At 37.0% G+C, this 27231-nt stretch overlaps 3 protein-coding genes across 3 annotated transcripts; all 3 read right to left on the bottom strand.

Moving 5' to 3' along the window:
* Window positions 1–1086: 1086 nt before the first annotated feature.
* Window positions 1087–20207, bottom strand: LOC131487845 (olfactory receptor 4C46-like). Its single transcript, XM_058688993.1, has 4 exons — window positions 19935–20207; window positions 19225–19319; window positions 16797–16922; window positions 1087–3091 (listed from the first exon to the last, which is right to left on the bottom strand). Exon 4 carries the CDS (start codon window positions 3036–3038, stop codon window positions 2121–2123), a length of 918 nt encoding a protein of 305 aa, XP_058544976.1. The 5' UTR covers window positions 3039–3091; window positions 16797–16922; window positions 19225–19319; window positions 19935–20207; the 3' UTR covers window positions 1087–2120.
* LOC131487846 (olfactory receptor 4A15-like) lies at window positions 13804–14766 on the bottom strand. Its single transcript, XM_058688994.1, has one exon. It carries the CDS (start codon window positions 14755–14757, stop codon window positions 13804–13806), a length of 954 nt encoding a protein of 317 aa, XP_058544977.1. The 5' UTR covers window positions 14758–14766.
* LOC131486650 (olfactory receptor 4A5-like) lies at window positions 16777–27087 on the bottom strand. The gene is made up of 2 exons (XM_058686545.1): window positions 26148–27087; window positions 16777–16922 (listed from the first exon to the last, which is right to left on the bottom strand). The coding sequence occupies exons 1-2, from the start codon at window positions 27082–27084 to the stop codon at window positions 16777–16779; spliced, it is 1083 nt and encodes a 360-aa protein (XP_058542528.1). The 5' UTR covers window positions 27085–27087.
* Window positions 27088–27231: the final 144 nt, after the last annotated feature.

The following is a 27231-nucleotide window of genomic DNA, read 5'->3' as shown; positions in this document are numbered from 1 at the left end:
TACAAGGTCATTGTGCCCAGTGTCATGAAAGATTGCATGCCATTCACAATGCCCATTAAATGGTCATCCAGCCTCTACTTAGCTGCAGTAGTCAGTGGAGAGACTGCGTTAGAACCCCTACCACTGTCTAGTCCAGTTTCCCAAGGCCTACAATAGCATGAGATGAAAAAACAACGAGTTAAATATAAATCACTGAGGGTTTCCCATGAAAGTAATTTTTCAAAAGAGAAGTTCCTGGAGCTATACCAGGGAAGTGTGTTTCCAGAATGTAAATCCAAAGGCAGAGTGGTTGCAAACCCCCAGAGAGACAGCAACACAGCGTTTCAAATCAGAAGGATAAACCAGAATGAAAGCAGAAGAAATTAAATATAGATCATATCACAGTTGACCAGAAACTAGTTGAGGTACGGTCTGATGTTTGATGGGTTCAGGGACTAATTTCACAAAAATCAGGTACCTGCCAAAATGTTCTTCATGCATTTCATGTGGCTTCGTGCATTTCAATGGGGAGAGGAACGTGTTCTCAAAGGAGCAGAACTCGCATTGTCTTACCAGTCCACAGACCCCTTCAGCCTTGAAGGACATCTTCTAAGTTGTTTGTCAGAAATGCAAAACTTGGGGGAGATGAGCTGTGGTCTCATGACTCTTCCAATTTTACTTTTAACTGAAGTAGACGTGAATATAACAATACTCATAGTAATAAAATATGGGCATGGGCAGAACCACGGAACTTGGAATCACCTTCTAAATTACCCAGGTAAACTACTGGTAGACATAAGGAGAGCTGGTTTGGGTCATGGATGAGATAATGGTGCAGTGAGAAATAAAACCCATGTCTCCTGGTCCTAAAGCTGATGTTTTTTTACTCTACATTTTCATAACCATAATATGCTGACTAAATATTGTTACATCATGGAATCCCTTGATTTTTTTCCAATAAAACATATGGCACTCATGAGGTGGGATGCTGGATCTTTCTGTCAGAAGAGGAAGCTGTAAATACATCTATGACATACATACACATTTGTATTTTGGTCACAGATTTCATTTTCTTTAACAGACTTTATTTTTGAAAAAAGCCAAAATTAATTCACAAGAAAGTCATGCAACTTAAGCTGTTCAGCTGAGAAATACTTTCTTTGACAACTGTTGAGTAATGATTCCTATTTTTTCGTATCTCTTATAAATGCTCTCCTAAAGCAGTTTCCAAAGAGGATTCCAGGTTCAAGGAACTAAATGCAAAGTCAACTTTTTAATAGTGAAATGATTTTACTGCATGTTTCTGACAAATAATTACATTTGATTTTACTAATAATTATTACTCAAAGTGTCACTTTCTATGGCATATAACCAAAAACTATTTTTATAAACCAAACCATAATCAAATACCAGTCCCAGACCCCTGTATCATGAAAAGATCACAGGATGTGGAGTACGAATATTTGCACTCAAGGCTGGCTTGCATGTTCTATGATCTAGTTATTTAACCTTTCTGATTTTCTACTTTTTTTCTGTAAAATAAAAACACGAGAATTCAATTTTGTAAGTTGTGACCATGGGAAAACACTTTAAAATCTTCACATCAGTCTAAATACAATTAATTTTTATAATCCCTGACAACTTTTACCCAACGGAACAAGAAACCCAAGATAATTTTAAACATTAGATATATCAAGTGTGTGCTAAGAGGGTATTGGCAAATACCTCCTTTCTAAATTGCATTCCACACTGTCCTAGGCCAGTAGGCAATTCAACTGAGTACCAACTGCTTATATACACAAGCCATTACACAGCTCTGTAATTAGAAAGGAACATTTTTAAGTCTGTTACAAAACAAGAGTTCTGATGAAATGCTGCCTTTTTTCTGATACTCTTTGAAATGGTTGAAAGAGCATCAAATTTGGATTTAGAAAAAGGCAGAGCTGCATACTAGCTCTGTCTGACATTGGGCTGGTTATTTAATGTTTTTGAACTTCATTTTCCTTCATCTGTAAAATAGGAATAATCATAATAATACCTGCTTGCAGAGGTGTTGTGCCACATGAGAGATATGAGGTCTTAAAAGTAATAAAATATAAAAATGTAAAAGATCATGAAAGAAATAACATCTTTGTAGTGGGTCATTTATTTTCTGAAATTGCATTGCTGTTTAATAACATTCTAATGGCATTTTTTACTTCTGTATTCCTTACTGTGTAGATGACAGGGTTTAGCATGGGAGTAATAAGAGTAAAGAATAGTGTTAGGACTTTATCCATGGGAAAAGTAGCTACTGGTCTCAGATACATAAAAGTACAGGGCACGAAGAACAAAACAACAACTGTGATGTGGGAGCCACAGGTAGAGAGGGCCTTTTTCCTCCCTGCAGAGCTGTGAGTCTTCAGGGAGCACAGGATGACCACATAGGATACCAATAACATCACAAAGGTGATCACAGAAATTACTCCACCATTGGCAACAACCAAGAGGCCAACAAGGAAAGTGTCAGTACAGGCAAGTTGTAACAGGGGGAAAATGTCACACATGAAGTGATCCATGACATTGGGACCACAGAATGGGAGCCAGAAAGTAACTAGAATCTGTCCAATGGAGTGGAGAAAACCCACTGCCCAACACACCCCCACAAAGAGGCGACATGTGTGGTGGTTCATGATGGTCACGTAGTGCAGGGGTCTACAGATGGCCACATAGCGGTCATAGGCCATGACCACAAGGAGGACAATCTCTGAAGCTCCTAAGAAATGTTCTACAAAGAGCTGTGTCATGCAGCCACTGAAAGAAACAGATTTTGAATCAGAAAGCAGATCAGCTAACATTTTAGGGACTATGGAGGAGGAATAGCATGCATCTATCAAAGACAAGAATGCCAGGAAGAAATACATTGGGGAATCCAAAGTCTGGCTGCAGATTATAGTGACCACAATGAGCAGGTTGCCTGTGACAGTGACAATGTAGATGATAAGTAACACCAAAAATAGAATTCTCTGCATCTGAGGATTCTGGGTAAGTCCCATTAGAATGAATTCAGTCACATTCATCCTGTCTTCTTTTATTTCAAAGCTGATGATGAATTCAAGAGTGGAGAATTAACCTGTAAAGACAGTATTTTCAAAGACAAGGTGATGAGAACTCTATATGTGGGGTTTTTGGGTAAGTCCAAAGCATTTTAATAGCATAAGCTATTTTTTCATGGTGTGCCAAAGAAAAGAAACTTGCTTTTTCTATTTTATAAAAAGAGCAAATTTTTGAAGTGACTTCAACTTCTTACAAGGATGCAAAAATCCTTGTTCCACACCTGAAAAACTGGTCACTGGGTCTTTGCTAGAGGACATCCAGGCACAGGAAGGTCACCATATAATAAGCCTGATTGCTTCTCAGCCAGTAAGAAATGTTAAAAAACTCATTAAATATTTTTAAAAAGATGTACAACTGTTGGTTTGGTTCCACACATGGTTGACGCAAGATTAAGTCTAATTCACCTTCTTTTACATTTAAAAACCCTTTAAATAAGTGGCAGAGGAGTAGACCTGCCTGCTTGTTCACCCCTTTATTTGTTCCCTTGGTTCAGTGTCGGACTTATTGTGGTGTCCAATAAATATGAAATGAATAAATAAGTTGGAAGACTCTTTACTTATTTCTTCTGTGTTTTCTTTTTTTCCAGTTAACTCCAAAAAATGAAAGTGTTTACTCCCTTACTAAGGAAAAAATAATGCAGTACATGGTGGGAATGCACACTAGATGTAGTCTTTCCACCCCTTCAGATCCACTCTCAATGTGCCCACCCTGGGCAGCTGCTTTCCCTGGTCTCTTTCAACCAGATCTCTTACCTTCTGACCAGTAGGTGGTACCAGCTGAATGTAAGAAAGCAGGTGAGAAGAAAAGGATGTCAGGGTATGTATTGTTAGATTGACAGTGGTCTGTCAACCACTGGGTGACTCACTGAAGCAGAACTCTTTGGGATGGACCCTCTGGGTTCCTGTGATCACTCCCCCTGCCCCCTGCCCTTGCTCTCTCAAGTCTAATTGTGGTAATGGCTTTTTCATCCCTTATTGGTTTCCCTTAACCCTACCTATACCTTGATAAATAAACATAATTAAACTATTTTTAATCTTTCATTTTAAGTATGTTATCTCAGGACCCCAATGGATGCAGGAAATTTGTGTTCTTTCCTTTGTAAAAAAAATAAAAATAAAAATAAATGAGAAAATCATTTTCCCTTTATATGAATTTATTTTATTTATAAGATCTGTACTTCTTTTCATGTATAGCTGCTAAATTAAATTAACTTTTGTCAGAACAAACTGAGGGTTGATGGGGGGTGGGAGGAGGGGAGGGTAGGTGATGGGTATTGAGGAGGGCACATGTTGGAATGAGCACTGGGTGTTGTATGGAAACAAATTTAACAATAAATTTCATTTTTATAAATAAATAAATAAATAAATAAATAAATAAATAAATGTTTGGTAGAATTCCCCTGGAAAGACTATATATATATATATATATATATATATATATATAGTATAAGGCAGAAATGTAGCATAAAGATTATTGGGCATCTTCAGTGAAAGTTTGTGTTATCTGCAGCACTCTCTTTGGGATTATATAGGATTTATGCCTTTTACTGCCTTGAGCTATTTTATAACTCATAACATTTATAAAACTGATAATAATGCTAATAACTCTGGCCCATAGAAATGCAAGTGTTGTTTGGTGAAAGGTTGATTGACTTCCCTGGCCATTCTAGATAAAGTCAGTTCTGCATTTATTTGTAGATGAATTACACATCCCTGATTGAATAATGTAAGGGTAATATTTTGGATTCTTCTTTTGGGTGATTATAATCTTACCAGTTCTCTCATAAATTAATGATTAAATAAAATCTTTTTCATGTGTTCATTTTGTGTAAGAGTCATGGTTTCACTTTCTAAAAAATTCTCTTGCTTTTTGATCTGAGAATAGGGACCATTATATTTAGGAGCAATAAGCTAAAAGACTCATAAAAATCCAGATATTCTTAACCTCTGTGTTATTTCACCATGGGTTTTTCTGTTTTATTTTGTTTGAGGATCTCCTTCTATTTAATCAATTTGTAAAAGTCTTCTTTAAAATTTGCACCTGGGTGGCTCAGTCAGTTAAGCGTCTGACTTCAGCTCAGGTCATGATCTCACAGTTCGTGAGTTTGGGCCCCGTGTAGGGCTCTGTGCTGACAGCTCAGAGCCTAGAGCCTGCTTCAGATTCTGCCTCCCTCTCTCTCTGCCCCTCCCCCGCTCACAGTCTCTCTCTCTCTCTCTCTCTCTCTCTCTCTCTCTCAAAAATAAATAAGCACTAATTTTTTTTAAAAAACTTGCTTTGAAGACAAATAGAATCAAAATATGTTATTAAATTATTTTTTATTAACCTCCTAATTCTATTCCCACCCAGACTTGGCTAATTAAGTACCCTTATCAACCACAGCGAAACCAAGCTGCTGAACAAATTACATCAATTTGGCTCTGGTGTGTGTGTGTGTGTGTGTGTGTGTGTGTGTGTATAGGGGAAGGATTACACAACGAAATATAATTTTATGGTCTACTGAGTCATTCATGTATAAGTTCGTTTCAAAATACTAACACTCTCAGAAGTGGAGCTTTAACAGTAAAAATAAGAGATAAAATTTCCTCTTTCGTGAAGCTTATATTCTGGTAAGTAGAGAGAGAAAATAGCAAATAAAAAAAAGAACTATACATTATGTCAAGTTACAATAATTGCTATGAGAAAAACAAAGCAGGGTAAATGATACATGGTCCCTGTATATGATTTTCTCCAAGGCAGTCAGAGAAGGCTTCTTTTGGAAGGGATTACATAAGCCAAACTTGAATGAATGGGGAAGGACCTGCAATGATACCCAAGGAGAGAAGTTTCCATATAGAGAGACCAGCAAGTGAAAAGTCCTGAGGAGGGAGCATGGTTGATACTGTTGATCAAAGGAGGCAATGTAACAGGATAGGAATGAATAAAGACTGGCTGATGACAGATCTTGTAGGGCCTTGCAGATCATTGTAAGAGGATTATTCTGACTCAGAATGGGTCAGAGAAGAAAAAGAGTAGAAGCAGACTCGTTGGGAGGTTACTACAACCATCCAGCTAAAAAGCAATGATGGTTTGGACCAGTATGGTAAGAGTAGAGGTGAATATATTATGAAGGTAGATACAATAGAATTTGTGGATGGCCTTAACATAGACGTAAAGAGAGAAGAGAGTAAAAATTACTCCAAAAATTTTTGGACAACAACATCTAAAGACAGTGTTGTCATTTACTGAGACAATTTCATGTCTAGAAGTCACTGCTAACACAGTCAATGATTTCCTGTTTATCAAGTACCAGACACATTTAATCTTTAATTCAACAATGAAGTCAGACACTGCTATCGTCCTCATTTAACAGATGAAATATTTAAGATATAGAAAGGGTAAGGAAGCTGTTCAGTGTAAGTCAAAGGGTTGTGACGCTGAAATAAACAAGCAAAGATAATTCTATAAAATGCATTTAACCCCTGGAACTCTTCACTATTTACCGTAAAATGAACATGCTTGGCTCAAAGGATATCTGTGAGGGCAGAACAGCTACTATCCCAGTAAGTGGCATAAAGGAGATACAAAGGATGACGCCGGACTACGACTATTAATATTATAGTCCATATAATATGAGGCCATATCTATAACACCTAAAGCAATGAATTACTCAAAAAGAATAAGAGTGGTTGCCAGTCATTTATCTGCATGGTTTTTAACCACCTAGCACGAGTCCTTTTCTCTTCTTTACCAAAGTGATTGCTTGTAAGCTATTTCACACATGCACTCCACAGTAGATTTATTAGTCTTGGCCTTCAGCGGATAAAGACAGTGTTTGTTACACATGATTACAGTTTTAAAATGAATGTCAAAAATATTTCAACAGAAATAGATTTCTTGCAAGTGTTATTCACTGATACTCTCCCCTTCAAATTCATTTTTCCTACCTTTTTGCTCAGCATCCTCCCTGCCCCACAAAATAAAAAAGATCTCTACCTATCCACTACTCTCCATTCCTTTTTCGTGTCTCCAGATTTCATTTCCCTAGAGTGATCTTTTAACCTGTAATGGTGTATACTCAAGCAAATGTTTCTCCCCTTAAAATCCCAGAAAGCACTGCTTCAGTGCCTTCTGAAAAAGGACTAGTAAGAATAATCTAGTAGAGGCATAGCTACCAAGAAGGCCAAGGAATGCGCATCAATGCTGCAGGTGAAAATATGAAAACTAGGATGCCTATACTGTAGGAGCCTAACCAGGCTCCTTTTTTTCAGCCCCCAGATTGAAAAATAAAGGCACCTGGGTGGCTCAGTCGGTTGAGCGTCTGACTTTGGCTCAGGTCATGATCTCACAGCTTGTGGGTTCGAGCCCTGCATCCAGCTCTGTGCTGACAGCTCAGAGCCTGGAGCCTGCTTCGGATTCTCTGTCCCGCCCCCCCCCCCCCCCCCCCGCCGCATCTCCCCTGCTGGTGCACTCCCTCTCTCTCAAAAATCAATAAACATTAAAAAAAAAGAAAAAGATAGGCCTATTAACAGGTGTTATCATTATAGATGAGAAAAGGAAGCAATTTTTTCTGTTTAAGCCTGTGTGAGCTAAAGAGAGAGAATCCAGTCTTTAAAAACTCCAATGTTTTATCTCTTGCAAACATGGTTGTTTGGGTCTTTGGCTTACCTTTGTAATTATATCATCTAAAAATTGTAGAGAATTAATAGAGAAGCTATCGAATAAGATATAGTTGCGGTATTGTCACAACTAGATCAAATCCACTTTTTAGTTTTATGAAAATCAGTCCCTTATTTCTCAGAACCCATGATTCATTCATTCATCCGTTAATTCATTGGTTTACTGTCCAAACTTTCACTGATTTACATGTTAATTCAGTAACTATATATATATATATATATATATATATATATATATATCCGGCCCCTAATATGTGCAAAGGGGCTGGAAGGGGCTACCAAGAGAGATGCAGACAGGGGCCTTCTCTGAAAGAACTCCTCATCTATGATATGGACAGTCAATATTCTAAGGAAAAAGAGGGAAAATGTTAAAAGTATCAGAGATACGCACTTCAAAGTGTGTGACGTGCCCCATAACCAAGTGTGAATGCCCTGGAAGATGGAGCATTGGATCACACCTCGTGACTAGTACACTGAGTTAGGCGCTTTAACATTTTGCTCTGAAGATTAAGTGAATACTTAAAGTAGGGAATAGAATTCCAAATGCTTACTCTTGAAAGAACCACTTCAGTTTCCCATCACTTCAGGAAGCAAGGGACTGCTATTTCTTGCATAAAGAGATTAAAGGGGTGCCTGGGTGGCTCAGTCAGTTAAGCATCTGAATCTTGAATTCAGCTCAGGTCATGATCTCACAGTCTGTGGGTTCAAGTCCCACATGGGGCTCTGCACTGACAGTGCGGAGTCTGCTCAGGATTCTTGCTCTCCCTCCCTCTCTGCCACTCCCCCACCTCAAAATAAATACATAAACATTTAAAAAAGAGAGAGATTAAAAATTTGGAAGCAGTGAGGCTCCAGTTATCTGCTACATTTTATCAAATACGACCATCTCAACTCTCAGAGAGAAAGCCTTTGCTTTGATTGCTTTCAAATGTGATACCAGAAACGACATCTTCAACCAATAACCGTGATGTTTTCACTAGCCTCTCCTATATAATAACACATAGGAGGGGCGCCTGGGTGGCGCAGTCGGTTAAGCGTCCGACTTCAGCCAGGTCACGATCTCGCGGTCCGTGAGTTCGAGCCCCGCGTCACGCTCTGGGCTGATGGCTCGGAGCCTGGAGCCTGTTTCCGATTCTGTGTCTCCCTCTCTCTCTGCCCCTCCCCCGTTCATGCTCTGTCTCTCTCTGTCCCAAAAATAAATAAAAAATGAAAAAAAAAATAATAATAACACATAGGAAACAACCAAGGGTGTCCCTCCCAGCAGTGTTCTCCCTCATTAAGAGCCAAACTACATACGAGTCAAGAAAGGAAACGTCTGCTACACAATCAATTAATAAAAGCTAAAAGTCACTTCAGTGCATTTAAATAAGGCACCCCTTTTTGCTTTCAGGAATTAAAGAAACATTTCTCCAAAATCTTTTAATTCATAGAAAAAGTCTCAGTTACTATATTGTTAAATGTTATGCTTTTGTTGGAAAAGTATAGGGATAACTATGAAAAATTATGCATGAAAAATACAGAAAGTAAACAAAGCAAAAACAGTATTATTTTATAGGTTTTTTGTAATGCTGAAACTAACATTTTTTTCATTTTTCACCTCTCTGTATTTTATATTTTTTTTAGCATGATTATATGTTACTCTACTTTTAGAAAAGACTTTTTAAATAAATTTTAGTACCATTTTTAATGTTCCAATAGCTCTTTCTCACCTCCTTTTTTATTTTTGTGGTGGCAGAAATATTACAGTTCTGAGATAATTAAGGACTAAAGAATTAAGCTTACTTTCCTCTTAAGAGTGTGAATTATTTGGTAATTATAAAGTTCTGTGTGAAAGTTAACCATTATTATTACAAGTAATGATCAAAAATTAGTATTGACTGTTTCACATATGCTATACATTATGCAAAAAAATGTAAAATACCTCACTGAATATTTTTTAGAAAGAGCTATATGTGGTTGAAAGGTTCTTCCTTCTATTTTATAGATAGGAAAATTGAGACATGGAGAAGGAAAACCTTGTGTTCCAGGATATATAGTTAGTGAGGGACAGACCTAAAGATATAATTCAAGTCTGTCTGGCCTCAAGTCTTGATCTTGACCATGGCCCCACATTACCTCCTATGTAAAATCTTACCAAGGTACTTAGCATGAATCTTCTTTAATATTCATCTTTCAACAAAGGCTTCAAGAAGAGACTGTTTCTCATCCTAAGTTGTGGAGACATTAACAAATAGATTCAAAACACACTTGAGAATTTGAAATACGTCAACTTCTTCCTCTGAGAATTGTCCATCTCCTCTCTTTGGAGAATTTAGAATTATCATTACTTATATATTTTGTCTGGTCAGTTAATAACATATTATGGTCTCTGTCCATTTCTAATTTGACCTAAATTTGCTATTAAAAGGTAGTATCATACATCAAGCATTTACTGTTTACAATCCTCTCTCATATTTAATTTCAAAATAACCCTAGAAGATGAGTACATTACTCTGAACTTATAGATGGAAAACCTAACACTTAGAATAATTTATTTCATTTTTCCAGGATGGTGTAACTAGTAAGCAGTAGAACCAAAAGTCAGTTTCTGCTATTTCAGTTCCACAGTGTTATCTGCCTGATTTACGAGCTCTCCAAAATCAAAAGTCCCAAAAAGTGTTGTACCATTTTTGACTGTAAGAAGAATACATGGAGGCCAGAATTTGGTTAATCAATCATTAACCATAGACATTGGGAATTGAATGAATTATTGAAGAGTATCTAATTCATTCTTTTTATTTTTCATATGAAGAAACTGAGGCCCAGGGAAGGAAAGAAACATTCCTGAAATTACACATTCAGATGGTGACGAGGAAAAAATTTAAGTCTGATGGTGACAAATTAAGGGTACAAATTTAGGTTTCTTATATCCCAACCTACTTATCTTTTTCCTGCATGGAATAGCTGATATTTTCACTTGCTAAAGGATAATTCAAACAAAAGACATTGTTTTGCTTACCTAATTTAAGATTTATTTTAAGATTCCATTTTCCACACAGTTACCCTGTCTCTCCATTTTATTCCAAGCCGAACTAGTAAATTCAGTGGGAATGTGGTAAGACTCACTCCCTGAATAAATCAAATCTCTTTGGTAGCCCAAGGATATGGTAATGTTTTTTTACTTACTGTTTTGAAGAGGAAGATTAGTTCTAAATACTTCTACTCAGCCTATCATTCCATGAAACTAAACACCAGGGATCAGGGACCCAAAATGGAAATGTATTCCTGTAGAATATAAGTAGTCTAACTTTCTCCGCAGAACTGGCCCACTGTGATCGCTTTGGGCCAATATTCTTTCACCTTCGGTCTGCTTTCTGACCATTGGCCCACAGTGGCATTTTGCCACCCAGGAGTGAGCATTAGTTTGCAACATTTTTATGGCATCTCCAGAAATGTTTGAGTATTTCTCTCTTTTCAGAGCATAGTTACCCTGACAAATGATGTCAGATGCCTTAGAGAAAGGTTAGGATGAAGATATACACCCCCTATCTGTGGTGATATCACAGGGTATTTATTCAAGGATATGTGATGATTCCTTCAAGAAGTTCTGGCTTAGGAAATTATTCTCATCTCAAGATTTGATGAGAAGCTATTATCTTCCTGAACTGAATTTTGGTGATTCAGTTCAGGACTTTATTCACCAAATCTAGATTATTTATCATCATCATCATCATCATCATCACCACCACCACCATCATCATATTAGTCTGCTTGGGCTGTCATAGCAAAATCCTGCAGACTGGGAGGCTTAAACAGACCTTGGTATTCCCATAGTTCTGGAGGCTGGAAGTCCGATATCAAGGTGGCAACACGGTTGGCTTCCGGTGAGGCCTCTTTTCCGGGCTTGCAGATGGGCCACCTTCTCACACTGTCCTCACATGGCCTTTCTTCTGTGCACACGAATGAGAGAGAGAACTCTAATGTCCCTTCCTCTCCTTATTAGGATACCAGTTGCATCAGATTAGGGCCCCACCCTTATGATCTCAAGGAGTACTAGTTCCTCCAGCCCTCACTGTTCAAGACTTGCAAGCCTAGTACAAGGCATGTGAGTGAAGAAGCTTTTCAGAATGACCTCAGGCTCAGCCAATTTCTGCCTGCAGCCTCATGAGAGGCCCTGACCCAGAAATACCGCTGTGAACCACTTCCAAATTTCTGACCCACCAAAACCATCTGAAATGATAAAGTGGTTGCTGGTATTTGGGGGCGATATTTTAGACTTCGATACTATGTGAAACATTGCAGTAATTTAGACACTGTATTATTGTTCATGGATCAACAAATTGAACACTTTGGAAAGCTAAGAAATAGAAGAATAGATATATAGATATTTTCTGTATGAAAGTGGAGGTGTTGCAGGGTAGTGGGAAATGCAATGGTTATTCAATAAATGTGCTGGGAGAAGTTAATCTACTATAAAAAGGAAAGTATATTCCCACCTCGCACCATACCTGAAAATTTATATCCTATATAGGTTAGAGATATAAATGTAAGAAGCAAAACTTTAAATTTTTTTGAAAGTTATATTTATCAAATCAGGACAGGGAAGGACTTTGAGAAGTATATGCACAGAACATTCATCCTGAGTCCGGTTTCTGCACCTCTGCACCACAGCAGAGGTGGTGAGACCTTGATCCCAACTTAGTTCATGCCAGGACCCCAGTGTCATCTCCTACAGTTCTGATAAATTTTTACTATTTAATCCACTATGTTGAATTTCTTTCTGAAGAAAAGATCTAGATTAATTTTTATTTACTTCATTGAATAATAAATGAACCTTCATGGCTGGCATTTATTCAATACATATAAAAGAAATGGGAGCGTTAATATTGCTAAGTACACTAACCGGATCGAATTACAAACTGAAAGAAGGATGAGGGCAAAAAAATACCAATATCGTATCCAATCTGTGTTGTGAGTTGACTTCTCAACAAGGTAACGCATAATGCCAGAACCTTAAAAAATGGTCTTTGTATTACAGTAATAGACCTCCAAAACTTCTACAGAGCAATTGTAAACAGAGAAGACACCTATGATTTACCACTTAAGTCAAGAACACAAAGTTTACAGAGAATCAGAAAGTCATTCATATGTAAACAAAACAATCTAGTCCCAAAATGTTTTACATTTATTGCCAATTTTTTAAAATGGTACCCAGAGAGTATAATTTAATGTAGGCAGCATTTGAGGCTCTATCGTAATATGAGTCGAGTCACTTATACATATATTGTAACTACTGGAAGAAGCCATTTGATCTAGATGTACAGAATGGGTTGAACAATTTAATTTTTCTGTCAGAAACTTAATTAGAATATACAAAATCAACCATATGCTACCACCACAGTATAAACCTAACAAAGTTCACTACTTATGGGTCTATCCTCAGCTGTGAACATGTGCTGTGAAATTAATTAATTTGACCAGGATATTTATTTTTGCTGTTAGGTGAAGCAGTTAGGTTTTCTTTTTTAACAAGGTGAATTTTTAATTTTAAATTTTCTACTAGATAATATTTTTACATACCATGGAGGTGCCATACCCCACAAACAAGAACTTGAAATAAAACCAAAAATTGTTTCCCACTAAAGAATCTTAACACAGTTTGATTACATATATCAGGGATTAAATTGACACAATTCTCTTGCTCTCTAAGGGATATAACATACCCCATTTAGATAAAGATTAATTTATAGACCTGTTTCAGAATAAATAGGCTAAATAATGCAAAGGAGATGATTTTTATTTATTTTTTTTATTTTTTTTAAGGGTTTATTTTTTTTTATTTTTTTTAATATATGAAATTTACTGTCAAATTGGTTTCCATACAACACCCAGTGCTCATCCCAAAAGGTGCCCTCCTCAATACCCATCACCCACCCTGCCCTCCCTCCCACCCCCCATCAACCCTCAGTTTATTCTCAGTTTTTAACAGTCTCTTATGCTTTGGCTCTCTCCCACTCTAACCTCGTTTTTTATGATTTTTAAAATGTAATCACTGATAGTGAAAGGAGTCCTTGATTCTGTGAAAGAATGAATATCATGTTCTGCACGAGCAGTACAACCTTCCTCCAGCAAAGGTCAGATTTTTACTCCAAAGCTTCCTCATGGCATTTTTTATTTCTTTATTTCTCAGGGTATAGATTAAAGGGTTCAGCATGGGGGTTATGAATGTTAAAACCACAGTCATGAATTTATCAATAGGAAAGGTAGAATTAGCCCTTGCATACAGGAAGATACAGGGAACAAAGAATAAAATGACCACAGTTATATGGGACGCACAGGTGTAGAAGGCTTTGCGTTTCTCTTCCAAACCATGAGTCTTAAGAGAGCGTAATATGACTGCATAGGAAACTAGGAGAATGAAGAAGATGACAGTGCAAATGGCTCCTCCATTGGCTATCACAGAAATCCCAATGAGGGAGGTATTGGTGCAAGCAAGTTTCAATAAGGGATACATATCACACAAGAAGTTGTCAATGACATTGGGGCCACAGAAAGGGAGCTGATAAATAAAGAAGAATTGAACCAATGAGTGCAGAAAGCCTCCAGTCCAGGCCACCAGCAGCATAAGAACACATACCCTCCTATTCATGATGATTAGATAATGAAGTGGTTTACAGATGGCTACATATCGGTCATAGGCCATCACCACCAGAAGAATGACTTCAGCACCAGCAAATAAGTGATCCAGAAAGACTTGAGTCATGCAAGCCTGGAAGGAAATAGTCTTCTTCTCATAGAGCAAGTCTACAATCATCTTGGGAGCAATGACAGTAGAATAGATAGCATCTATAAATGATAAATAAGCCAGGAAAAAGTACATGGGAGAACCCAGTGACGGACTGGCCATGATGGTCACAATGATAAGCAGATTGCCCACTATTGTCACAATATAGATGAGTAAGAATGGGACAAAGAGAACTTTTTGCCCCTCAGAGTCCTGTGTGAGCCCCAGGAGGACAAACTCTGTCACATTGTTTCTATTTTCCATACGTTCTTCTGAAGGCATTGAACTCAGGCCTCAGAGGCTGCAAACAAAATGGCCAAAATGAATTTGAGAGGATCACAAGCTGTATGTCAACAAACTAAGTGTTGACATAACATTGTTGACTCAACAATGTTTGCCCCAAAGGGTCTCACACAGGGTGACTTTCTAGAAAATGAGTTTAGAATCTCCACCCACAAGTTCCTTGCATCAACTACAATGAGGAGACCAGTTTTCTACCTGGGAGGTACATGTGAGTGGGCATATCTGTGACATGATCTACCAAACAAGGAAGAAGCTTTCTCTAGAAATTCACAAGGACTGCATTTTTTGACATTATATGTCATTTCTTTTTTTTTTCTTGACTTCTTTTTGGCCTTCTGAGATTCACCATGAAAACAATCTCATCTCTAATAGCTTACTTACAATGTAATACCTAGTACATGGAGCATAAATTGATAACCTGACATTTAGATAACTGCTTTTCTGAATTACTTCACTATGAGCTCCAAATACTGAAAAAATAAGTCACCTGAAGCAATGAAAGAACAAGACATAGCATAAGTGCCCTTTAAAATGTTTATAAAGAGGCGCCTGGGTGGCTCAGTCGGTTGAGTGTCTGACTGTGGCTCAGGTTCATAGGTTCGAGCCGCTCAAGGGGCTTTGTGCTGACAGCTCGGAGCCTAGAGCCTGTTTCAGATTCTGTGTATCCTCTCTCTGCCCTCCCCCCCCCCGGCTCTCTCTCTCTCAAAAATAAACATAAAAAAATTTTAATAATAAAATAAAATGTTTATAAAATTTATTTTAGCTGAATTTTAAACATGTAAGAAACCAACTGAGATCAATATATTAAATTCTTCCCACCCAAGAAAGTACAATAAGAGCAACATGTTGTTTGAAAATACACACACACACACACACACACACACACACACACAAACACAAAACTGAGTGGACATTTACTACAACCTAGGTTATTGGGGAGAAAAATGGGTAGTACAAATTTAAGTAAATGGGCACTACATAGATATTTTTCCTACTTTCCAAAACTGTTTAGAATTGATTATTGCTAACCATAGCTCAATTTAGAATGCCAACATAAAGATTTTAGGCAGAATCATGGTATAGTAGAAATAATTCTATACTAAAAATCTAAAAATGTTATTTGATTTTGCCCAGTCATCTTGGGAAAATCATGTTCCAACCCATGTTTCTATTGGAAAAGGTTACAGTCTTTCCAGATTCCTGAGATCCTGAATTCTTGTTATTGCAAACTTTATCTAGCATTTAACAGTAGACCATCTTTTTAATAATCAGGGTGAATTATCATGTGTTAAAGGTTATATGATTATTAAAGTAATGAGTAGATTAGACCAGCTGTTTTGTTCATTGTTAGTTCTTGATTATCCGAGTCTGTGTGGAACATAAGACATTCTTTCTCACTTGAGGAAAATGAATTATCCATTGGGCCTTTCAGATATGATCCACAACCAACTTTGCATGTATTGTGTGCAACTTTTTTTGGCAGAATTATTTGAAATGTGCTCCGTTATAATGTGTACATTTGTAGACCATCATTTGTGAAGGGAAGGAGATGATTTTATTCTTTCTGCTTCTAAGCAAGCCAATTTGTACTCAAAATCAGAGGGAGAGTAAAATGTAGAAGAGAGAAAATAAGAGAAAACATCAAAAGGCAGATAGCAATCAGCAAAGACCATAAGCTGAATGAAATATGCTTGGAAATTGATGAATTTTGACTTGGGTGGACTGAACGAACTGGAAGTAGAGGAATTTCAGATTTCCTGACTTTTCAACCTGGAGTTAGACTGGAGGGTCCCCCAGCATCAGTACCAGGACTCACCCCTCAGACTTTTCATATTTCCAGAAAACCAGATTCTGAACTTTAAGATATATCAGAAGATATATCAGAAGAGACAAGCTGCTTAAAGGGGTTCCATCCAGCAGTTCATTGCATACATACAAAATTAAATATCTTCACGCACAATTATGAAGCTATGTCTGCATTTATAATGACAAATACTCACAATTCACAGGGTTTGTCCGAGCATTCAAGAGATAGCTTCCAGTAGGAGGGTCCAACCCCTTGTCCTGTTGGGAACTTACAGCACTCATTTGTTTAGAGTTGTGTTTTCTCCCAACATCTGTTAGATCTGCCAGGAGAGTGAACATAGACACATATCTTTTTAATAATGGTATCACCAGAATCCATATGTGTGCCTTATGCATTTTAAGGGATCAATGAATGTTTGACTGTTTAAATGAGCTTATGAACATAATTATTACTCTAGACTATTGAAAAATGGTGATTTGACTCAAAATGATACAAAATTCTATACTTTACCTATACAATATTTTATTAAAAATAAATATATCTGCTTCCAACATTCGTTAGATACTTCAAATTTCTTACCACATTCAATGAGAACAAATAAATAATTAAAGAGTGCTCCAAAACCTTAAATCAATAACTGTCCCACAATATGAATTAAAATAAGATAAATTAAGAAGATCTCCACTATGCCAAATTCCACAACATAAGGCAGAAGAAACAAACCACATATATGGCACGCGAGTTGTAAAATACTGGGAAACACTCTCAAATCAGCAAGCTATTGGAAATTATAGACTTAAATTTTGAGCTACAGTCCAGATCCTTTTGAAACATGATGGCAGGGCACCTGGGTGGCCCAGTCAGTTGGGTGTTCGACTTCAGCTCAGGTCATAGTTCATGGGTTCCAGCCCTGCATCAGGCTCTGTGCTGACAGCTCGGAGCCTGGAGCCTGCTTTAGATTCTTTGTCTCCTTCTCTCTCCCTCTCTCTGCACCCCCTCTCCAACTCACAATTTGTCTCTCTACCTCTCAAAAATAAAAAAATAAAAAAAACATTAAACAAAAGAAGAAGAAGAAACATGATGGCAAGCCAATGGTTAGAAACATGTGTTTCTATTTAACTGTCTGATTACTAAAATCTATTCCCCACATAAGCCATCATTTTTTAATGATTGAGCAGTGACCATAAAAATTATGCAGCAAACATTTTGAGGTCCCAATAAACACTCATCAGATTTTCAAAAAAGATATACTTTAAAGAAATAACACATTTTCCAAGTCAGTTTCTTCATAGTGACGTAACAATGCTACTCTAAAACCTGAATGTGGCTGAACAGACTTTGGGGACAAACAGAATAACAACAACCACAGAGGGTGGATTGCCTCTCCCATATATAATCTTTGTGACTTTTATAATTTTGCAGGGGTGGTCCTGGATGCACTTTATGAGAACTCAGGTTCTAAATTCTGGTTTGGAATTTAATCCTCAGAATCTATACTTAGCAACTGTGTGACCTTGAGCAAATTACCCAACATCATCTGCATGAAGAAACACAACAGCTTCTAACACATATGATGGTTTTAAAGACTAAATACGAAAATGCAAATAAAGTTATCCAAAAACTGCCTGACAATTAAGAAGCACTAAATAAATTCAAGATATTATTTATCATTATTTGGTTCCCTGTGTAATTTTAGTGCCACATCTCTTAGAACTAGTGTTAGATGAGTTTCCCCAAAGTCCACTGTCTTCTCCCATTACCCAAGGGAGCATTCCCTGAGGGGTGGAGGGACTGACTGGGCAGTTTTCATACACAATTACAGAAGCTGTCCTTTCCTTACCATTTGCTTTACTGTGTACAAATGCCCTTGCCTCTGTTTTTCTCAACATTTCAGTCTCCTCTTTGCATTGTATCATTAAATCTAAATTTAATCAAAGGGGCCTTATTTTTATAAACAAGAGGTCAACTGGGTGAATAATACAATGTGTCAATTTTATTCACAATATTTTTAAGATCCTAAAAATGAGAAAATATCCATGGAATTAACCCATGGCAGAAACAGATAGTGGCATTTTCTTTAATATTCTATACATCTCATATCTAACAAAACTCATGAATTCTATTTCCACAGACACTAAAGTTTGCTTTCTAATAAGGTACATATACGGGTCAATGAATCTAACAAGTAACTAAATTTCTATGACCTCAAGTTTTCACACTGTAAGTTCTGAGTTTCCCTTTGTACTAAAGGGATATTAAGTTACATATCAAACTGTTATTTGGTGTATATACACACGAGAATAGGAAGCAGAGATTCAAACTGTCATTTGCACACCAATGTTCATAGAAGCATTATACACAATAGCCTAAAAGTGGAAACAGTCCAAATGTCCTTCAACTAACGAATGCATAAATAAATTATGGTATATATAGACAATGGAACATTATTCAGCCTTAAAAAGGAAAAAATGCTGATACATGCTACAACATGGATAAAACTCATTGAAGACACCATGATAAGTGCCATAAACCAGACATAAAAGGGAAAATATTTTATAGGATCCCTCGTATAAGGTATATATGTATACGTATAAGGTATATGTTTAAGGTATATACATTACCTGGGTTTTCTGTTTTATGTTTTCTGTTTTCTCTTTTCTGTTTTCTCTTTGGTCACTTGTTCCAAATCCAGGCTTCTGCAATTCTATCTTTGGTCCTGAAAGATGACCACTTAGTTGCATGAAAATAAGACAGGATTGCCAACACATCAACCCCAACGTGACTACAGAAAAAATGTCAGGGTGCACTTAGTGACATCGAAATGCTTTGTCACATAAGTATTTCTCTTTCTCTGCCTGCACAAAGCATGACCATCTTCTTCAACTTTCACAGACATTTAATAGTTTGGATTATGGGATTATACAGAGTTGGCTTCAAGAATGTATAGTTGATATGATTGATGAATCATTGAATTTGAAAGCTGCCATTGAGATTATGTACCAAAAATTAAATGTAAAACATCGTTATGTTTAACTGACCAAATTAATTGAATCAACCTTTAATAGCATTTTTAGTCCATAATGCAGTGGATGTTTTGGATTCTTTGGAATATTTCTGAAAGCATTCGCGTGACTGTTTTAATATGGTCCATGCCCAGTAAAGTAATGGCTTTTTTTTACATCTTGACAGCAACATTACCCCCCAAAGAGAAATATTCTCCCAGGTAAGGAAAGATATGACTGGGCACTTAATCAACAATGAGCAACAAATTACTTCATGGAGTTGTTAAAACATTTTGTCCCCAAGGCTTCTTGTTCAAAATTAAACTCACTGAGGAATCATGCTCTAGAGGACTGAGACCTTTTACATGATCCATGTTTTCAGAGGCTTCTAGCCAATCACTTCAGGAGAATTAAGTAGAAAAAAACAGCAATCTAAAAGCAAGGAACACGTCACTTATTAATACCAAAAATACAAGATTGCATGAACAAGAATTCTTTATTTTTTTAATTTAATTTGATTTCTTTTAAGTTTATTTATTTATTTTGAAAGAGAGAGCACATGAGTGAGCATGAGCAGTGGAGGGGCGTAGAGAATCCCAAGCAGGCTTCCTCACTATCAGTTCAGAGCTCAATGTGGGGCCTGAATCCATGAACCATGAGACCATGACCTGAGCCAATGTCAAGAGTCACTCAACCAACTGAGCCACCCAGGTGCCCCTTTTTTATTGTAGACTAAGGGAGAGGGGCATAGGGAGAGAGAGAATCCTAAGCAGGTTCCATGCTCAGCACAGAACCCAAGGCAGGGCTCAATCCCACAACCTGGGATCGTGACCTGAGCTGAAATCAAGAGTCAGACACTCAACTAACTGAGCCACCTAGTCACCCCAACAATTCGTTATTTTCAATTCATCAGTATATATTTGAAATTCTCAAGTTGGGGCGCCTGGGTGACTCAGTCAGTTGAGCGTCCGACTTCGGCTCAGGTCACGATCTCACAGTCTGTGAGTTCGAGCCCCGCGTCAGGCTCTGGGCTGATGGCTCAGAGCCTGGAGCCTGCTTCCGATTCTGTGTCTCCCTCTCTCTCTGCCCCTCCCCCATTCATGCTTTGTCTCTGTCTCAAAAATAAATAAAAACGTTTAAAAAAAATTAAAAAAAAAGAAATTCTCAAGTTGAAGAAGACACTGGAGTGAAGTAAAAATCTTAAGTCTTTGTATAAAAAAAGACATACTTAATAAGAATGGCAGAAGATTATTGGTAATAAATGTTAAAAGTTTCCATTTAACTCAGAGGAGGTAAAACCCACATATAAAATTCCAACTGAGAAGTTTTGCCCCAAAGAAGAGAATCTTTCTTAAAAAGAATAAGAGATAGATGATATGGATATGTAATTTGAAAGAGACAATTACAAAGTAATATAAGAAAAAAAACATAGAAACTAAATCTAGAAATATTTGAAACTGGATATTCAGATGCCTTTTATATAACAATGTCAGGTCCTTTGAAACTCTCTACACATGATTTGAAAAGCGTATTCCTTCTTTTTTATGTTTATTTATTTAGTTTGAGAAAGATAGAGGCATCATGACAGGGGAAGGAGCAGAGAGACCGAATCCCAAGAAGACCTGGGGCTTGAACTCACAAAATTGTGTGGTCATGACCAGGGACAAAACCAAAAGCCAGGTGCTTAACTGTCTGAGCCACCAGGCTCCCCAAAAAAATACTATTTCTTTACTGAGGTTTATTGATATGGAAGTTTTCTGTCTCTTTTTTGATATTTGGCCTTGACTCTTTCCTTAGCTTCCTTTCCTTGAGCTTTGCCATACCTTCCTTTACTTGTTTGAACATCTCTAAGATGGTGTGTTGAAGTCCTTGTCCAGGCATCAGAGCTTTATAGGGACAATTTCTGCTGTTTTATTTTGTTTCTTTGAATGGGCCATACTTTCCTCTGTGTGTGTGTATTTGTATTTAAAAAATAGAATATCAATAAAACCAGGAGCACATTCTTCAAATTGATAAACATTTAACCACACTCATCAAAAAAAGGAGGGATGGGGGAGAGAGACGACTCAAACAAAACCAGAAATCAAAGAGGATAAGTAACAACCAACCCCACAGAAATACATAGGGTTATAGAGAATATAAAAGTAATGGATATATTCCTATGAAAAAATACCTCCCAAAACTGAATCAGGAAGAAATAGAAAATTTGAACAGACCAATTACCAGCAATGAAATTGAATCAGTAATCAAAAAACTCCCAACAATCAAAAGTCCAGAACCAGATGACTTCACAGGCGAATTCTACCAAACACTTATTTTTTTCCTACCAAACATTTAAAGAAGAGTTAATACCTATTATTCTTAAACTATTCCAAAAAATAGAAGACAAAGGAAAATTTCCAAATTCGTTCTATGGGGCCAGCATACAAAACCAGATAAAGACATACCAAAACCAGATAAAGACAAAAAAAAGAGAACTATAGGCCAATGTGGCTGATGAACATAGATGCAAAAATCTTCAACAAAATATTAGCAAGCCAAATCCACAATACATTTTAAAAAGTCATTCACCATGACCAAGTGGTATTTATTCCTGGGTTGCAAGAGTGGTTCAATATTCACAAATCAATTACTATGATACATCACATCAACAGTAGAGAAGATAAAAATCATATGACCATTTCCATAGATGCAGAAAAAGCATTTGATAAAGTACAATATCCATTCATGATAAAAACCCTCAATAAAGTAGGTTTAGAGGGAACATATCTCAACATAATAAAGGCCATATGTGAAAAACCCAGGTTAACATCATACTCAAAGTGAGAGCTTTTCTTCCCCCCACATTGGGCTCTGTGATGACAACACGGAGCCTACTTGGGATTCTGTCTATCCCTTCTCCAGTGCCTTCTCTCTCTCTCTCTCTCTCTCTCTCTCTCTCTGTCTCTGTCTCTCTCTCTCTGTCTCTCTCTGTCTCTCTCTGTCTCTCTCAAAATAAATAAACATTAAAAAAATCTATACTCTGAAAATTATAGAACTCTGATGAAATAAATCGAAGAGGACACAAAAAAAAAGTAGAAAAGCATTCCAGGGTCATGGACTGGAAGAACAAATATTAAAATGTCTATACTACCCAAAGCAATCTACATATTTAATGCAACCCCTATCAAAGTACCACCAGCATTTTTCGCAGAGTTAGAACAAACAATCTTAAAATTTCTATGGAACCACAAAAGATCCCAAGGAGCCAAAACAATCCTGAAAAAGAAAAAGAAAACTGGAGGCATCACAATTCCAGAATTCAAGCTATATTATAAAGCTGTAGTCATCAAGACAATATGGTACTGTCACAAAAATAGACACATATATCAATGTAACAGAATGAAAAACCCAGAAATGGACCCACAACTGTATGGTCAACTAATCTTCAACAAAGCAGGAAAGAATATCTAATGGAAAAAGGACAGTGTCTTCAACAAATGGTGTTGGGAAAACTTGACTGCAACATGCAGAAAAATGAAGCTGGACCACTTTCTTACACCATGCACAAAACTAAATTCAAAATGGATGAAAGACATAATGTGAGACAGAAAACCATCAAAATCGTAGAGGACACACAGGAAGTAACTAACCTCTTTGACCTCGGCCGCAACAACTCCTTACTAGACATGTCACCAAGGGCAGGGGAAACAAAAGCAAACACGAACTATTGGGATTTTAAAGAAAACAATCAACAAAACTAAAAGGCAACCTATGGAATGGGAGAAGATACTTGCAAATGACATACCTGACAAAGGGTTAGTATGCAAAATCTATAAAGAACTTACCAAACTCAACACCCAAAAAACAAATAGCCCAGTTACAACATGGGCAGAAGACATGTATAGACATTTTGCCAAAGAAAATATCCACATGACTAACAGACACATGAAAAGATGCTCAACATCACTCAACATCAGAGAAATAGAAGTCAAAACCACAATGATATGCCACCTCGCACCTGTCAGAATGGCTAAAATCAGAAACACAAGAAACAAAAAGTGTTGGCGAGGATGTGGTAAAATGGGAATCCTCATGCATTGTTGGTGGGAATGCAAACTTGTGCAGCCACTATGGGAAACAAAATATTTTCCTCATAATGTTAAAATAGAACTACCCTATAATCCAGTAATCACACTACTGGGTATTTACCCCCAAAATACAAAAACGCTAAAACAAAGGGATACATGCACCCTATGTTTATTGCAGCATTATTTACAATAGCCAAATTATGGAAGCAGCCCAAGTGTCCATCAACAGACGAATGGATAAAGAAGTAGTGTGTGTGTGTGTGTGTGTGTGTGTGTGCGTGTGTGTGTACATATACACAATGGAATGTTTTCACCCAGAAGAAGAAAGAAATCTGGCCATTTGCAACAATATGGATGGATCCAGAGAGTATAATGCTAAGTGAAATAAGTCAGAGAAAGACAAATACCATATAATTTCACTCATAGGTGGAATTTAAGAAACAAAAGAAATGAGCAAAGGAAAAAAGAGAGAGAAACCAAGAAACAGACTCAACTTTAGGAACAAACTGATGGATTACCAGAGGAGAAATGGATGGAGGGATGGGTGAAATAGGTAATGGGGATTAAAGAGTACTCTTCTCATGATGAGCACTGAGTAACGTATAGAAATATTGAATCCCTATCTCGTACACCTGAAACTAATATAACACTGTATGTTAACCATACTGGACTTAAAATTAAAAACTTAAATTAAAAAAGTAAGATTCAGAAAACTATGCAATACTTAGTATAATTTCAAAAAAAGCAGGAAAACTCTACACAATATATGTTCAGGATACATACATATGTAGTTAAACTGTTTTTAACTATGGTTATCCAAAATTCAGCATTAAGATTACCTCTGGGAAGAGGCAGATGAATGCTATCAGGGAAGTATGCACAGGTAGTTTCAATGACATTGATCACATTCAAGGTTAAGAGGCTATCACATGTAAAAGTAAATTGCATATATCATTCAATATGCATGAAAAATAATAAAATTTAAAATAAGAAAAGTTATAAAATCTTTTTTTAGTTAGAAAAGAAAACTCTTTCAAAGCATGATGATGTTCCGTGTTACAATGAAAGCAAGTTCATTTTCTTCCTAGCTTGCAGTGTTTAGGGATGGGCTGCAGACAGAAAAACCTGTTGTCGATTTTTACACATAACAGTGAAAAACAAAATTTTATTTATTCCAAAGTAAATCATTATTAGGTCTATCAGGACAAAGTACTTAAGTTGAATACAACTTTTGGGGGAAACACTGTTATGCAAAATAACACATTTCTTTACCCATATCTTTAGTATCATGAAGACAAAGTAGGTTCTATCTTCTTGTTGAAGAATGGCAACAAAATGTACATAACAGCTAATGAGGAAAAGCATAAAATATATTTATAATTGAATCAGTATGGTTTTCTGTGCTCAAATTAGGAACTAGAATCTGTTTTCATCATCAACCATCCCCATACAGGCTCATAACAAACTGGAAAAACATACAACATCCCTTTTAACATCCCTTTGTTAAATTTTTAACAAAAGTTCTCACTGATAGCGTCTAACCAAACACAATAACATCTCCCATTTAAATGTCCTGAACTGCAAAAGCATAGGCATTGACCTGAGGAATGGAAATCATCTTAAGGACAAGATGCATATTGCAGCTACAGAAAGTTTCTGTGCTGATAGAATAATGAGCATTAAAATTTATACACCACTCTTTTGGCCCCAGTAATTTGTTCTAAGTATTAGCCAAATTACTTTCTCTTTAGTTTGGGTGAAAGTAAATTTTCAAAAGTAGGTTGGTTCACATTTAAAATTTTAAAACTCTTCGGGTGCCTAGATGGTTCAGTTGGTTAAGCGTCTGACTCTTGATATCAGCTCAGGTCATGGTCTCATGGTTCATGGGTTCAAGCTCTGCATTGGGCTCCTTGCTGGCAGTGCAGAACCTGCTGGGGATTTTCTCTCTCCCTCTCTATCTGCCCCTCCTCAACTCATGCTCACTTTCTCCTCTCTCTCTCAAAATAAAAAGACATTTTTTTAATTTAAAAACTATTGTTTCTAAAGTTCCATTTCAATATAAACCAAGAAAAATAAGGCTACGAGGTGAAATTAATTGTATTTTTACTTGTAATGGGACAAATATTATTCAACCTCCAGAATTTCCCTATTAGGTTGATTATTACCTCAAAAGACAATCCATTCCACTTCTTGATGACTTTGTGTAAATAAAGAGAAACATCTCTAGAGAATCCACTGAATTTACTAAATCCATTGTCAGAATTTAGAACCCTTTTGTTGCTTCAAAATTAATCATAAATGTGTTCGGTGTCAGTGACACATGCTTATTCTTTTTTTTTTTTTTTTTTTTTTTTATTTATTTATTTTTTTTTTAATTTTTTTATTTTTTATTTTTTAATATACGAAATTTACTGTCAAATTGGTTTCCATACAACACCCAGTGCTCATCCCAAAAGGTGCCCTCCTCAATACCCATCATGCTTATTTTACTTTTGGTTACATTTTTACACCAGAATTTTTCCATAGCATTTTTCATCTCCGAATTTCTCAAGGTGTATATTAAAGGATTTAACATGGGAGTGATAACTGTATAAACCAGAGTTATGGATTTATCAATGGACAAGTTGGAAACAGGTCTAACATACATGAAAATGCAGGGAAGAAAAAAGAGGACAACCACTGTGGTGTGGGAGCTGCAGGTGGACAGGGCTTTGCGCCTCCCTTCCGGACTGTGACTTTTAAGAGAATTTAGAATGACTCCGTACGAGATGAGCAGAAGGATAAAGATGACCATGCAGATGGCTCCACCATTGGCAACAACAGTGAGGCCTATTAAGTAGGTGTCAGTGCAGGCAAGTTCCAGTAATGGGTACATGTCACAGATGAAGTGATCAATGACATTGGGGCCACAAAATGGGAGGCTGTACACAAAGAGAAGTTGAACCATAGAGTGCATAAGACCTCCAGCCCAGGCCACCACCAACAGCAGAATGCAAACCTGTCGATTCATGATAGTCAAGTAATGCAGCGGCCGACAGATGGCCACATAGCGATCATAGGCCATCACGATCAGGAGGAAGACCTCAGAACCCCCAAACAAGTGTTCTAGGAAGAGCTGGCCCATGCAAGCTGGGAAGGAAATTGTCTTTTTGTCACAGAGTAAGTCTATAATCAATTTGGGAGAGATGACAGTGGAATAAACAACATCCATGAGTGACAGACAGGTGAGGAAGAAGTACATGGGGGAGCCCAGAGAGGGGCTGCCAAACACAGTCACCACAATGAGCAGGTTGCTCATTATTGTCACAATGTAGGTCAGTAAAATCATGACAAATAATGCTTTTTGCCCTTCAGGATCCCGGGTGAGGCCAAGGAGGACAAATTCCGTCACATTGTTACTATTTCCCATTTCCTCTTTCTATATGTCCTGTTTCAGGGATGAGAGCTCAGGACAATGCAATCTGTAATTAAATCGTGAACATGACTATAAATACGTCCATTGTTAAGAGCACATCTTCATCATTAAGTGTTTTCTACAGCAGTTTATACGCAATAA

The sequence above is a fragment of the Neofelis nebulosa genome, chromosome 10 (assembly GCF_028018385.1).
Source record: "Neofelis nebulosa isolate mNeoNeb1 chromosome 10, mNeoNeb1.pri, whole genome shotgun sequence".
Taxonomy (NCBI): domain Eukaryota; kingdom Metazoa; phylum Chordata; class Mammalia; order Carnivora; family Felidae; genus Neofelis; species Neofelis nebulosa.
Note: the sequence above shows the minus strand (reverse complement) of the source record. Positions and strands in the feature narration are given on the sequence as shown.

Coding starts and splice junctions, on each gene's coding strand:
- LOC131486650 (XM_058686545.1), bottom strand. CDS start 27,084: ATGGGAAATAGTAACAATGTGACGGAATTTGTCCTCCTTGGCCTCACC. Junction 16,923..26,147: donor AAGTAAAATAAGCATGATGG/GTATTGAGGAGG, acceptor CTCTCCTGGCAG/ATCTAACAGATGTTGGGAGA.
- LOC131487845 (XM_058688993.1), bottom strand. CDS start 3,038: ATGAATGTGACTGAATTCATTCTAATGGGACTTACCCAGAATCCTCAG.
- LOC131487846 (XM_058688994.1), bottom strand. CDS start 14,757: ATGGAAAATAGAAACAATGTGACAGAGTTTGTCCTCCTGGGGCTCACA.